The 12542-nt window shown below is 38.7% G+C and overlaps 1 protein-coding gene across 15 annotated transcripts in view; it reads right to left on the bottom strand.

Moving 5' to 3' along the window:
- The window catches only part of NT5C2 (5'-nucleotidase, cytosolic II), a 178655-nt gene that overhangs the window by 1927 nt on the left and 164186 nt on the right, over window positions 1-12542 (bottom strand). For 12 of the 15 annotated variants that reach the window (XM_032281472.1, XM_032281473.1, XM_032281471.1 and 9 more), the window contains 12 exons: window positions 10898-10989; window positions 10708-10765; window positions 9594-9687; window positions 8346-8399; window positions 6763-6846; window positions 5501-5542; window positions 4214-4321; window positions 3839-3905; window positions 3006-3176; window positions 1475-1526; window positions 886-946; window positions 556-732 (listed from right to left, as the gene is read on the bottom strand). In XM_032281472.1, the coding sequence (XP_032137363.1) occupies window positions 556-732; window positions 886-946; window positions 1475-1526; window positions 3006-3176; window positions 3839-3905; window positions 4214-4321; window positions 5501-5542; window positions 6763-6846; window positions 8346-8399; window positions 9594-9687; window positions 10708-10765; window positions 10898-10989 (1060 nt within the window). Of the gene's footprint in view, window positions 1-555; window positions 733-885; window positions 947-1474; window positions 1527-3005; window positions 3177-3838; window positions 3906-4213; window positions 4322-5500; window positions 5543-6762; window positions 6847-8345; window positions 8400-9593; window positions 9688-10415; window positions 10608-10707; window positions 10766-10897; window positions 10990-12542 lie in introns of all 15 variants that reach the window. The other 3 variants (XM_032281483.1, XM_032281484.1, XM_032281474.1) reach the window with 2 other exon arrangements.

The raw sequence follows: 12542 nt of genomic DNA on the forward strand, positions 1-12542 counted from the left end.
TTCTTCACAGAACTACTTTTAGCTGCCTGTCTTCCTCTCTCCCTGCCCCTCAAAATGGTGCCCATGTTGTCTACTGCAGCCTGAAATTGGAAAAGAGTTTATTTTCTATTTCACAGCAAAAACAAAATAGTCCCGAAACAGATCAGAATATAGGAATATAAAAACCACATTTTCTTTAAGACAGGGTCTCACTCTGTCACCCACGCTAGAGTGCAGTGGAGCAAATCACAGCTCACTGCAGCCCTGACTTCCTGGGCTCAATCAGTCCTCCCACGTCAGCTTCCAAATTGCTGGGGTTACAGGCATGAGCCACCATGCCTGGCCCACATAAAACTTTTTAATAGAGTAGACTTCAGAGAGTAAAGTTGTACCCTGTGACTTCCAATTTTGGTTCTGCTTTCTCAAAGACCCCTTCTTAGGCAACCATACAACCTGCCCATGGGCTCTGTACATCAGAAAGAAATGTTCAAACTATCTCCTGTGCCATCTCATAAAGCTGGTTCCTGATCCTGGGCTTAGAGTACATCTTGGCTATCCATTATAACTTTAACTCACCAAGACATGGGCAGCCCTGAAGAGGTAGCTGAATGGGTAATACAGCAGGTTGATGAAAGACGCTGCATAGAGGTCGGCGTAACGCATCACTTGACTGGCAAAAAGGGTCTGCCGGGAGCCACTGCGAAACAGGCTTCCCATCATCCCATAGCACATGTCCATGTCATGAGTTACTTTCTAAAACAAAGAACAAGATTGATTCTCAGCTTTTTCAACAAATATTTATTAAGCAGTAGTAGTTGAGTGCCAGTCTCTATAAAAATCAGAAATGTGAAAAAATCCTTTTTAAACTTTATTTCCCAAGTTTCCTCCCAAATCTCATTTGGATACCTTAATACGTCTCTGGATGGAACTAATGTCTGGACGCTCATTGCTACTGCTGTCAAGGTGCCTGAAGATAAAAGAAAAACTCAGTGAACATCTCTGATAAGAGTTTTTTTGTTTGTTTGTTTTGTTTTTTTTTAAAGTAACACTGTTATTCAGAGTGACAGTGGAGCGATCTCAGCCCAATGCAACCTCAGCCACCTGAGTTAGCTGGGATTACAGGCATGCACCACCACACTCAGCTAATTTTTGTATTTCTGCTAGAGATAGGGTTTTGCCATGTTGGCTAGGCTGGTCTCAAACTCCTGGCCTGAAGTGATCTGCCTGTGTTGGCCTTCCAAAGTGCTGGGATTACAAGCATGAGCCACCGTGCCCAGCCTGGAAATAACTTTTTTTTTTGAGATGGAGTTTTGTTCCCGTTGCCAAGGCTGGAGGGCAATGGCCCAATCTCAGCTCACTGCAACCTCCGTCTCCCAGGTTCAAGTAATTCTCCTGCCTCAGCCTCCCAGCACGCCCAGCCTGGAAAGAACATTTCTTATATCTAAGTGATTCCTGAAGAAGTTTTTTTTAGGAAAGACATTTTTAGAAAACTTACTTGTAGAGTTCAGCCAAAAAAATATCCAAGCTCTGAAGCTCTTCGAAAAGTGCTAGTTAAGGTTTGGAAAGAAAAGGAAGATATTTTAAATAAATAAGCACCCAGTTCTTAACCGCTGCTAAAACTAGAAGGTTACAGATGTCATTGAAAAGTATAATCTGGGACTAACATGCTATAGGTGAGTATATAGTGACATACTCCTTCCCTTCATCAGGATAACTCATTGATACGGGCTTGGTGTCCGATAATAGGTGAACACCATCATTTTCTCTTAAATTACCTTTCCTCCTGCTTAAACACCATGACTACAATTTTCCCTTCCAGCCCAGAATTTATACTGTCTCAGGTTTAGTCAGCTAAGCAAGTGTTAACAGTCCCATTTTTAGATGAAATATTGAGAATTAGGTGACTTGTCCTGAGTCACAGGTCCAGGGTCAAATCAACCAGATTTCTAAAACTTCACAGGCGGTAAGTTGAAAATGTGAAACCCACTGACAGTACAGACAATAATAACAGCAACAGTCAGGATCTACAACATGCTTCCTGTGTGTTGCAGCCTATTTCAACCTGGGTTCCTCAGAATTAAGCCCCCCTCCATCTATTGTATATAACACATTTTCTTCTATCTACCATCTTTAGAAGAACTGAGAAAAGTGTTACTTAATTTTCTGTATTCAGCTCCATTAGGTAAAATAACGATAATTTTCTGTGTTTCAGATGAGGAGCCTTGGTTGAGAGAGGCTGTCATGTCTATCTTCTTTATACACATATTACCTAAGTTTTTCATCAGCTTTAGGAGATAGGTATTATCCCCATTTTTACATTTGAGGAAACTAAAGCACAGGGTGTCTCAATAACTTGCCTAAGGGCATGCAGATTTCAAGTTAAGGAGCCAGGGCTCCTACCCCAGGCAGGTTGAGTTTCCGGAGTCACTTTCACCACGCTGCAGGTAATGTGCACCAAGGCTGGCTGGAGAACTTGTATATCAAACAATGCTTTAAGACTATATCTGTAACTCAATTCAGCATAGTATATATACTGCATATACACAGTGTAGCTTACTTCAGGAATACAATATGGCCTCATTCTCTATATCTCAGAAGAGTAAATAAAAAATACCAGAGGTGATTAACATTCAGAGCCATCACTGCCCCAGAATTACAGATACGGGCTGTTAGCAGAGAGACTGGTACTACTAGGCATGGTTGGGGAAATATGGGTCCATGGAGGAAAAGTTGAGTTCCAGTTCACAACTCAGTGTTACTGTAACACAACTCAAGACACCAACATTCTATACTTGACTTCAAAGAGATTCAAGAAGGTTAAACAAGATAACCTCTCATGTTTATTCAAATTCTGGAGTTCTGTAAAATATCTGAATATTCTATGGGAAGGAGATATCCAAATATCAAGGCCCACCTTTTGACCACCTCTGAATTTCTGAATACAAAGGAATGGTTTATCAAAGAGGACTGATTGACAGCTGGTCATTTCGATATACAGTGCATCAGAGGTTTATGAAATGGCTTACAACTCTTGTCGGTCCAGACATGCAGCTCCTGCGCAAGTTCAGGAATCACCAAAAAAGTTCGCCACCCTTGTCGTTTCTTGGATTTTAAAATGTCCCCAAAAATGTGATCTCCAATATACAAAATGTCTTTTCCCTTGGCTCCCAACAGATCACAGATTGTATCAGAAGAACCTGAAACAACAGTGAACAATGAGAAAACTGTCTCTATATTAAAATCAGCATTCCAAGTATTATAACCATTAAATTCTATGATTCATTTTATTCTTATAGTTATGTCAGGAACAGATGAAAAAAATAAAGACTTACCATTCTCTTTTTATTGCCTTCAAAGACAAGGCCTTCAGCTCCACTGTGCTGACCAGAGCTCTTGATCAGCAAATCCAAGAGCAACAAAACTATATCCTCATATTAGTGAAAATAACCTTCAAAAGAGCCACTGCCAGTTTCATCACAAATCTGCCATTAAGCTGGCTTTATTCAACTGTTTGTAACTACAACATACTATATACCTATGCCCACGGAGCTCCTTGAAAAACCCTTGAGAACATTTTGAGAAGTACCCCCAAGTGATTCCAGGTACTGAAAAAAAGCCTCCAATAGGATTTAAAAAAAAAAAAATGATTTTAGTGAAAATCAGATTCATTTGGCTATACTAACAACTGCTTAAACCTAGACCCCTGTTGCATTAAGAGATGACTAAACAATTAACTTCAATAGATGACATCTTAGAATACTAAAGAGTACACGTGGCAGTTTGCTGAGAGATCACCAAAGCTTTCACAGTGAGAGGTCTGAGCAAAAACTTACATTAAATAAAGGGAAGTCTGACTAACCTCCTGAGTAGACGATACCATGCTGTAGGGGGCCTGTGTAGGTACCAATTTTCAGCTTGCCAGTTTTCTGTGTGAAGAATATGGACTTTGTAATACTTTATCATCCTATCACAATCCTCTCCCTTACCCCACAACCCCCCCCCAGTTCTACCCCCACCGCCAGTGCTACTTGGCCAGACAGCCAAGTGAATGGCACTTACTCTTTTCAATTAGTGGGTTGGTTTGGCTGCTTCAGTTAAGACCAAAATTCTTAATTTCAAAGGAGAAACATGGCTAATAGAAAAAAAATTCCTATTTCTTTACAGAGAGTAAGAGTGGGGAAAGGAGAAACATTAAGGACAGTGTGCTAGCAGACAGATCATCCTCCTGACTTACAGTATCCACTTGACGCAGTACTGTGCCTTCTCCAAAAAAGAGTGGTTTCCGTGCATCCACCAAGATCAGGTCAAAGTAGGACTGCCATGGTCGATGGAAGCTACCAGGCTGGTGAAGGAGAAACAGCAAAAGCCGAAACATTACTCCTTACCTTAAGGCTTACTATTTAATCTTACTCAGATGCAAGGAATATAAAAATACTAAGTATAGACAGAAGATCCCACTATTTTATTTTTTAAAAAGGTATTATGTCTAATTATAAGCCATATCCTTTGGGAAGCACACAAGGTATAAATACTAAATGACTAATAATATTCTATACATTTTACATCATTTCATCTACTACTGAATTACAATAACTTACTTTACAGCAGTTTAATATATGAAAGTGTGCTCACTCTGAAATTTGCTAAAAGGAGCTTAAAAGACGTAGGGAGAGATGCAAATCAATACCCAAGGGACAGGTTAAGAGAGAGGTAGATCTGCATCAGAGCTAATGTATACAAACTAACATAAAACTATTATTAGGAAATTTTACTCGTTACGTTGTCAGAATGATAGCTCTAGGTACACACTGGCTTTTGGCTCACAGTGTAAGCTAATCACAATACTAATGAGCGAATTATGCCCATTGAAATCATGACTATCCTGAAATGAAACCTGGCATTAACCTTTTAAGACCAACCCAAAGGGCACTGCACACTGTGATTTCAGGTATTCTCAAAACGGATTTGCTGGTGTTTATTCACAAAAGTCTAGGACTAAAATTCCAAGTTGCAAGGAGTATTCCTTAAACCCAAGTGCAGCTGCACTGCATGAATGAAGACTTGTCTGCTAAATATCAAGGTTATGTGCTTTCTTGGCAAAAACTTAGCAACAACTAATGTAAAATGTAGAAGTTGTCAATAATATACACACATTTTCTTTTTCTGTTAATCCAATATCTTCCACAACCTGAAAATTCCTTTCATTGCCACACAAACTTATCAATTCTGCATAGAACTTCTCGGGCTTAAAACTGTTCTGATCCCATCCTACTAAATAGCACATGAATACCCCTTTATTTCTGTCTACTAAGTATTCAAGTTGCAATCTAAATTAGCAATTTGATTTTAAATTCTACTAGCTCCTATATTACTTCTAATGTTAATAAAGATTAGACAATAAGCTTAAAAAGAAGAACTCTTCTGGGTGGGTTCTGAAAAATTCTTTCCCCCTCAATATTCCAGAATGATTAAATGCATTCATTAGTATCAAAGCAATGGTCTACTGAGTCACATATAGTACCTTGGGGCCGTGTGGGAAATCAAACAGGTAAGTCATAATTTTCTGGGGGAAAAAAAAAAAATTAGCGTAAGGTCCATATACTACTTTTGCAAAAGGCATATAACCCAAAGAAACTACAAGCTTTTCATAAAACATATATTTTTCAACATAGGGTTCACCACATTCTTGATTTCTCTAAACTTTATGAAATGATGGCAGTAGAAGCCAGAAATTAATGCTTTGCCATACCAAAAAGAAAAGCTTCTAACATTTTCAGGGAGGATACATACTTCCTCTGGAAGATGGTTTTGAACACTCATTTGGAGGTAAGGAGCATATGAGGTTGGGGTATAGAGAAAACTAATGACTTACACAGAAATAACGTATTACCTTGGCTTCGCTCCTATCATCCCTAGACCAACTAAGTCTACAAACCAATGGTTTATATAAAACTGTTTACAGGTATTGATCGACTTACGACCTGTGCAACTTACGACCATTCGACTTTACGACCACAATCGCTAGCCATGACTGCTCTGCGTCTGGCAGCGCCAACGTTGCCCAGCTGGGCGTACGACAGTGCGGACCAGCTTCCAGCAGCACTACCATCTCCACGTGCATATAGCCTACTCAACTTACGACCAAATCGTGTTACGACCGGTCTGTCGGAATCAATCGTGGTCCTAAGTCGAGCACTAGCTGTACTACAAATGACTAGGTGTCTAAATCAAGTTTATATGTACAGCGAATTGAGGGAAATGGGACTTCTTGCTACTATAAACTTGTGTCTCAGCAAAAGTAAGATGAAACTAAGGAATTAAATCAGTTTTTCCACATGCTTTAATCATGGGGAAAAACTGTTATTAAGAGGTATTAGATTTTGATGACTAAGAGCCAAAACATCTTTGCACCATCTATTGCTGCAGGTTTTCCGGCAGCAGGGAAGTCACAGGCACACATCAATAAAGGGTGTGACTGCTCAAGTTCATAGAAATGATGCTGCAAAGAGACAAAAGTCATTTTAATCTTTACAAATGTTTTAAATAACCCCAAGATTAAAATTTTCAAGTAGCCAATTTATAATCAGTGAAAATAAATTTTTAGAAAAATTTGAGAACCACTCTTATTCTGTATATTTTTGCCTTTTCACTCTGCTTTGAAAATGAGATGGCAAGAAACTACTTTCACTGGATGAACTTCTATCCTCCTCATTGTCTTTGCAGTTCTTTAGGCCAAAATAATTCCTCTGCATAAATACACAAACATAAACATTAAGCACTTACATCTGTATATTTATAGTCACTGTTGGTAGCAAGAAATACTTTCCCTACTTCCTTCATCCGGCTCAGAAGCAAAGGCAATTTTCCCTAAAATGTAATTGGATAATGAGTGAAACACAAGAACATTCTTATTTTTGAACTCTGGTTGTCATATACTGGATTTCTGTCCACCACAACAGGAATGGGGGAGGCTTTTAAGGGTTAGTTGTATTCAGAATTTTGCATTTAAAAGCCCACATTATCACTAAAAGTATTAACATATGTAGTATATACAGTGTATATAATAGATTTACTTGTAAAATGATATGCATATTTATAGGGGTTATATGGCTGTTAACATATCTCTACCTTCCTCATATGTCTGCCTCAGGAAAGAGTTGAAATTACCTTGAGATTTCTTTAAGTATGTGAGGGGTGTTAGAGGTAGGGAGAGGCTGATTTAAACATCATCAGCAAATGTTCTACATAGAGATTATTAGATATGGCTTCAGTGTGTATACTATGGTTTTATAAAACACCTTGCAAAATGAAATGACATGTGCAGATGCTACCTAGAAATACCCACACCCACGCCACTTAAATGAGGAAATTCTAACTCCTCATGTGCCTGGAAAGAAAAATATCTTTTCTTTCTGTCATAGCAAATAGATTCCTTCACTCAAATTCTCCTGGACCCTCCCCATTCAGTGTTCTTTCTCGAAACAATAAGGGAGGTAGGTGAAAACAGGAGGCACAAAAACTGAAAACAAGAAATCTTTACCACAGTACTTTGAGAAAATACTGTATTCTGCTACTTTTACTCTGTAGGAAAAGAAAGAAGTATGTCATCTTGGGGCACTATGTGTGTTTAATTTTTATTCTAAAACAGTTTTAGACTTATAGAAAAGTTGTGAAAATAGTAGAGTTCCCATATATTCTTCCAGTTTCCCTTAATATTAACATCTTGCATAACCACAGTACAATTTAAAAGTATGAAATTAACATTTGTACAATACTATTAGCCACAGATTAAAAAAAAAAATTTATCAGGTTTCCCACTACTGCCTTTTAAGGTATTTTAAAGCTTTCCTCATTACTCTCTGTTGACAGGTTAAAGGATTTTAAATAACAGTAATATATATGCGCATTTTTGAGATGATTTAGTGCAGCAGTTAAGATTTGGGCATGACTTAGCTTTACTACTTACTGTGTGACCTTTGACAAGTTATTTAATCCCTCTATTTCTCAGATTTTTTTCTCTATAAAACAGGTAACACAGGGTTACACAGAATATTAAATGGCATAATGCATGTAATCACTTAGCATGGTGATGTGTATACAGTAAACCTCTAGCTGCTGTTACTATAATTGAAGCTAAACAAACAAATGAAATACTTAGTCTTCTTGCCTATCAACAAACAGGAAAAACTCTACAAAGACCTGTCCTCTAGCTGAAAATTCTTGGTGATTATACCTTGGAGATTATACTATGCCAAGACAAAGAAATACCTTCCTTTGTCCATTTCATTATAAATCAGCTTGTTAATTATTTCCCTAACAGGTAAAATGAGCTATTGTGCAGATCTATTTTCCCCTGTATTACTTACATCTTTGACCACATACTTCTCAAGATTTTCAACTGTCTTTTCCTTAAGGGAGCCCTAGGGGAAGAAAACAAAGGAATTAACAAAATCAGTTTTTAACATGTAATTTATACAAAAAATTGTGTTTTCTTATCAACCCAAATCATTTTTTTTTGACACAAGGACACCCTATTGCCCATGGTAGAGTGCAGTGGCGCGAGCACAGCTCACTGCAGCCTCAACCTCCCCCAGTTCAGGTCATCCTCCCACTGCAGCTGCCCAACTAGCTGGGACCATGGGTGCACATCAACATGACTGGCTAATTTTTTTGAACTTTTTGTAGAGACAGGTCTTGAGCTCAAGCAATCCACCTGCCTCAGCCTCACAAACTTCTGGAATTACAGGCATGAGCCACAGCCTCAAATGCATTTCTTAAAGATTTACCAACATGGTAGTGGAAAAACTAGAAAAGGCCAGGAAAAAGTAGCAGGTATCGTCTGCTGCAACCCTGCCTATAAAATTTGTCTTCAAAATAGAAAACAATTTCTATTTTAAGTTTGAAATTAAAAGGCATTTCATATTTTATTCAATACAGTTTATAATAAATGTAAATTTAATATTAATTATTAGGTGGGAGGTATCTGGACCAAAAAATGGACCACTGCCATCCGCAAAGGATATATTAAGTATAATGAAATACAATAAAACCTCTTCTAAGTTTAAGAAATGCAAACTAAGGCCGGGCGCAGTGGCTCAAGCCTGTAATCCCAGCACTTTGGGAGGCCGAGGCGGGTGGATCACGAGGTCAAGAGATCGAGACCATCCTGGTCAACATGGTGAAACTCCGTCTCTACTAAAAACACAAAAAATTAGCTGGGCATGGTGGTGCGTGCCTGTAATCCCAGCTACTCAGGAGGCTGAGGCAGGAGAATTGCCTGAACCTGGGAGGCGGAGGTTGCGGTGAGCCGAGATCGCGCCATTGCACTCCAGCCTGGGTAACATGAGTGAAACTCCGTCTCAAAAAAAAAAAAAAAAAAAAAAATGCAAACTAAAATAAAATCCAAAAGCCAAACACCATCACTGGGGAAAGATCAACATTACCTTGGAGACCAAAGACAAGAACAAATGTATTCTAGAGAGCTATCACTAGGGGGCAAATCCACTTTTTCTTTTTTTAAACAAAGGAAATATTCTGCTACTTTTGGAAAGTTAATGCCAGGCCATAAAATATATGCCAGAAAGCGAGCAGGTGAAGCGGCAATTTCTTGGTACCTTGTAATGAACCCAGTCAACAGCATCTCTTACATCCTGGAACATACTCCGGTAGGACATGAAGAGGTCCCCATCTTTAAATCCTGTTTCACAACTACAGAAAGATAAAAAGAACATGACAGGGGATCCAAAACAGGGTAAATAAAATATATATCAAAAAACTCCCAGGGGACCCAAAGGTTCCATATCATATGGGTAAAGGCTGTGGCTAATTAGGAAATAATTACTCCCTAATGAAAGTCCATTCTCACCACCAGAAATAGCTATAGTGTTCAATGGAATACAACAATTGTGAACAAATACAAAGTGATAGAAAAATATACTGAATGGAAGCTAAAAGGGCAAAATTCCAAAAATGTCAGTTTTTTTTTTTTTAATTTATCACTTTTTAGAAACAGGTTGAAGAAACATTTAAAACTTAAAATTGGTCATTTAGGTTCTTTCCACCCTGAGTTTTCTGACACTGTCCCTAAGTACAAAAGTACTGTCCATTTTTTATTTAGCTCAGCGCCTCAGCTTTCCACCAAATTTAGTGTCTTGAAGTGGATAAAGCCCAAAGAGGATATGAAGTTAGCCAACTCTGACATATACGGCTAAACTTTCAGTATTAGCTATATAATTCTCTCTAAAGGGAGAGGATAACTGGTTTAAGACTTACGCAAAATTTTACCTCTGGTAAGATATACAGTATTTATTCCTAATCAAATCTTGCCGGGCCTGGGAATCAAATTACCATCCCTGAATGGCTCCTGGGTAGCTGCTGTGAAATGAGTTGGGGGGTTTTAGTGTAATTCTGCTTGGACAGATAATCATCACACAAACCTCCCACTCAGTTGTCACAATTAGCACCTCTGCTGGCCGTCTTCATTCCCAGGAGAAGCCAATCAGAAGTGGTGGCTGCAGCACACTGGCAAGGAGAGGGGCCGTGTGGGAGGTGAGAGCCTGCATGGAGCTGCTGGTGCTGTCCCATCTCTCAGGCTGGCAATGTGGCATCTCTCACTAGCACTAAATTCACTTTAGAAAAGCAGAAAAGACCTACAATGGCCAGTTCTCTAAAACCCTGTACATTAATTTTAAAAATCAATTGGAAAAAAAAATTATAATATATACATACCTGGTATATCTGGGACAATTAGTAAAAAAATCTACTAGGCAGGCCAACAGGTAGGTCTCTGAAAAATGAAGAACAGATATTCATAAGCTATAATGAAATAATCCAAACTTATTTCATTATCTCCCTTGAACAGAGACTAATGGTCACAGATGGAAAAGCATCAGTATAAATAAGCATAGAATGAATCTACCTGGTAGGTTGAATAGTGTGTTCAGAATGTAAAATCTTTCAGTATCATCTCGCTGGATAAATTTATTTGGATACTGTTCTCTAGTTTCTGGTCTGAAAGAAAAATTTAAAAATTAACTAATTTTTAAAATAACATTATAATAATTGGGAAATAGCATTATTAAAAGATTCATTAAATTATTTTGATGGCTATATGCAAGACAGGATTCCAAACATTAAGCATGGCCAGCTATGAAGATGAATGAATGAGTTCAGGTTCCAGCTCTTTATTTTTTTAATTTTAATTTTTTTAAATTTTAATTTTAATTTTAAATTTTTTTGTTATTTTGCCCAGACTGGACTCAAACTCCTGGGCTGAAGCAGTACTTCCCACCTCAGCCTCCCAAGTTGCTGGGACTACAGGTGTGATGTTCAGCTTAGGTTCCATCTCTTAAAAGAACTGTCAGTGTGATGGAGAGGTGGCTCACATACACATATAATTGTAAGGTAAAAAAAATCACAATTACTACAAGAGAGGTGCAAAAAGCTATGAGAAAACCAAAGAAGGGAACACCACTGAACTTAAGGGGCAGAAGCAAATGTGAGGACTAAGGAGAGGAAAATCTAGGAAAGATTCATGCATGTGCTGGCATATGAGCTGTGCCTTGAAGGCTAGATGGACCAGTTGTGAAACTAGTCCAATTTGGGTAGTGAAAGGGAAGCAGAGAAAAATTAAGCTAGAAAGATAGGTTAAGGCAGATTAAGCTACTGTGTCCTACACCATTTCGGGGTAAGAGGGCCCTACTGACAGTTTTAAAGCAGAGGGATAATCCCATGGGAGCTGAGTTGTAAAACAAAATTAAATTAGTGGCTGTCTTAGGATAAACTGGAGAAAGACAATGTGATGCACTGCAACAATGGCCACAAATTCTTCCTGTCTCTTTGTGATGAAATTTTGTGGCTCCCCCAATTAGAACACAGTCTATTTCTCTATTCTTGCATATAGGCTTGTATAGCAGCAAATGGGATCCAAACAGAAACCTAGAAAAGCATTTGTGTACTGGGGCTTACTCTCCCTCGCAGCACTTGAAACCCCAAGACTACTATGTGCATGAAGAGTGAAACAGTCTGCTGGAAGATAGAAGGCTACATATAGAAATGAAGCACTCGGCCAACAGCCTGCCAATACCAGAATGTGCATAAGGCCATTCTAGATCAGCTGCCAGTTAACCAACAGCTAACCACAGACATGTGAAAAAGCCTAGAGACATCAGCTGTGCAACCCCAGAATCTCCCAGTTGACTCTCAGAATTTTCTTTTTTTTTTTTTCTTTCTTGAGACAGTCTTACTCTGTTGCCCAGGCTGGAGTACACTGGCGTGATCTCAGCTCACTGCAATCTCCATCTCCTGGGTTCAAGCGATTCTCCTGCCTCAGCCTCCTGAGTAGCTGGGATTACAGGCATGCACTACCATGCCCAGCTAATTTTTTTTTGTATTTTATTAGAAACGGAGTTTCACCATGCTGGCCAAGAAAACTCCTGACCTCAAATGATCCACCTGCCTTGGCCTCTGAAAGTACTGGGATTACAGGTGTGTGCCACCACATCCAGACACTCTCAGAATTTTGAGTTAAATAAAATGGTCACCATTGTAAGCCACTAAATTGT

This window comes from Sapajus apella, unplaced genomic scaffold, assembly GCF_009761245.1.
Source record: "Sapajus apella isolate SASKATOON/1434 unplaced genomic scaffold, GSC_monkey_1.0 scaffold13, whole genome shotgun sequence".
NCBI classification, from domain to species: domain Eukaryota; kingdom Metazoa; phylum Chordata; class Mammalia; order Primates; family Cebidae; genus Sapajus; species Sapajus apella.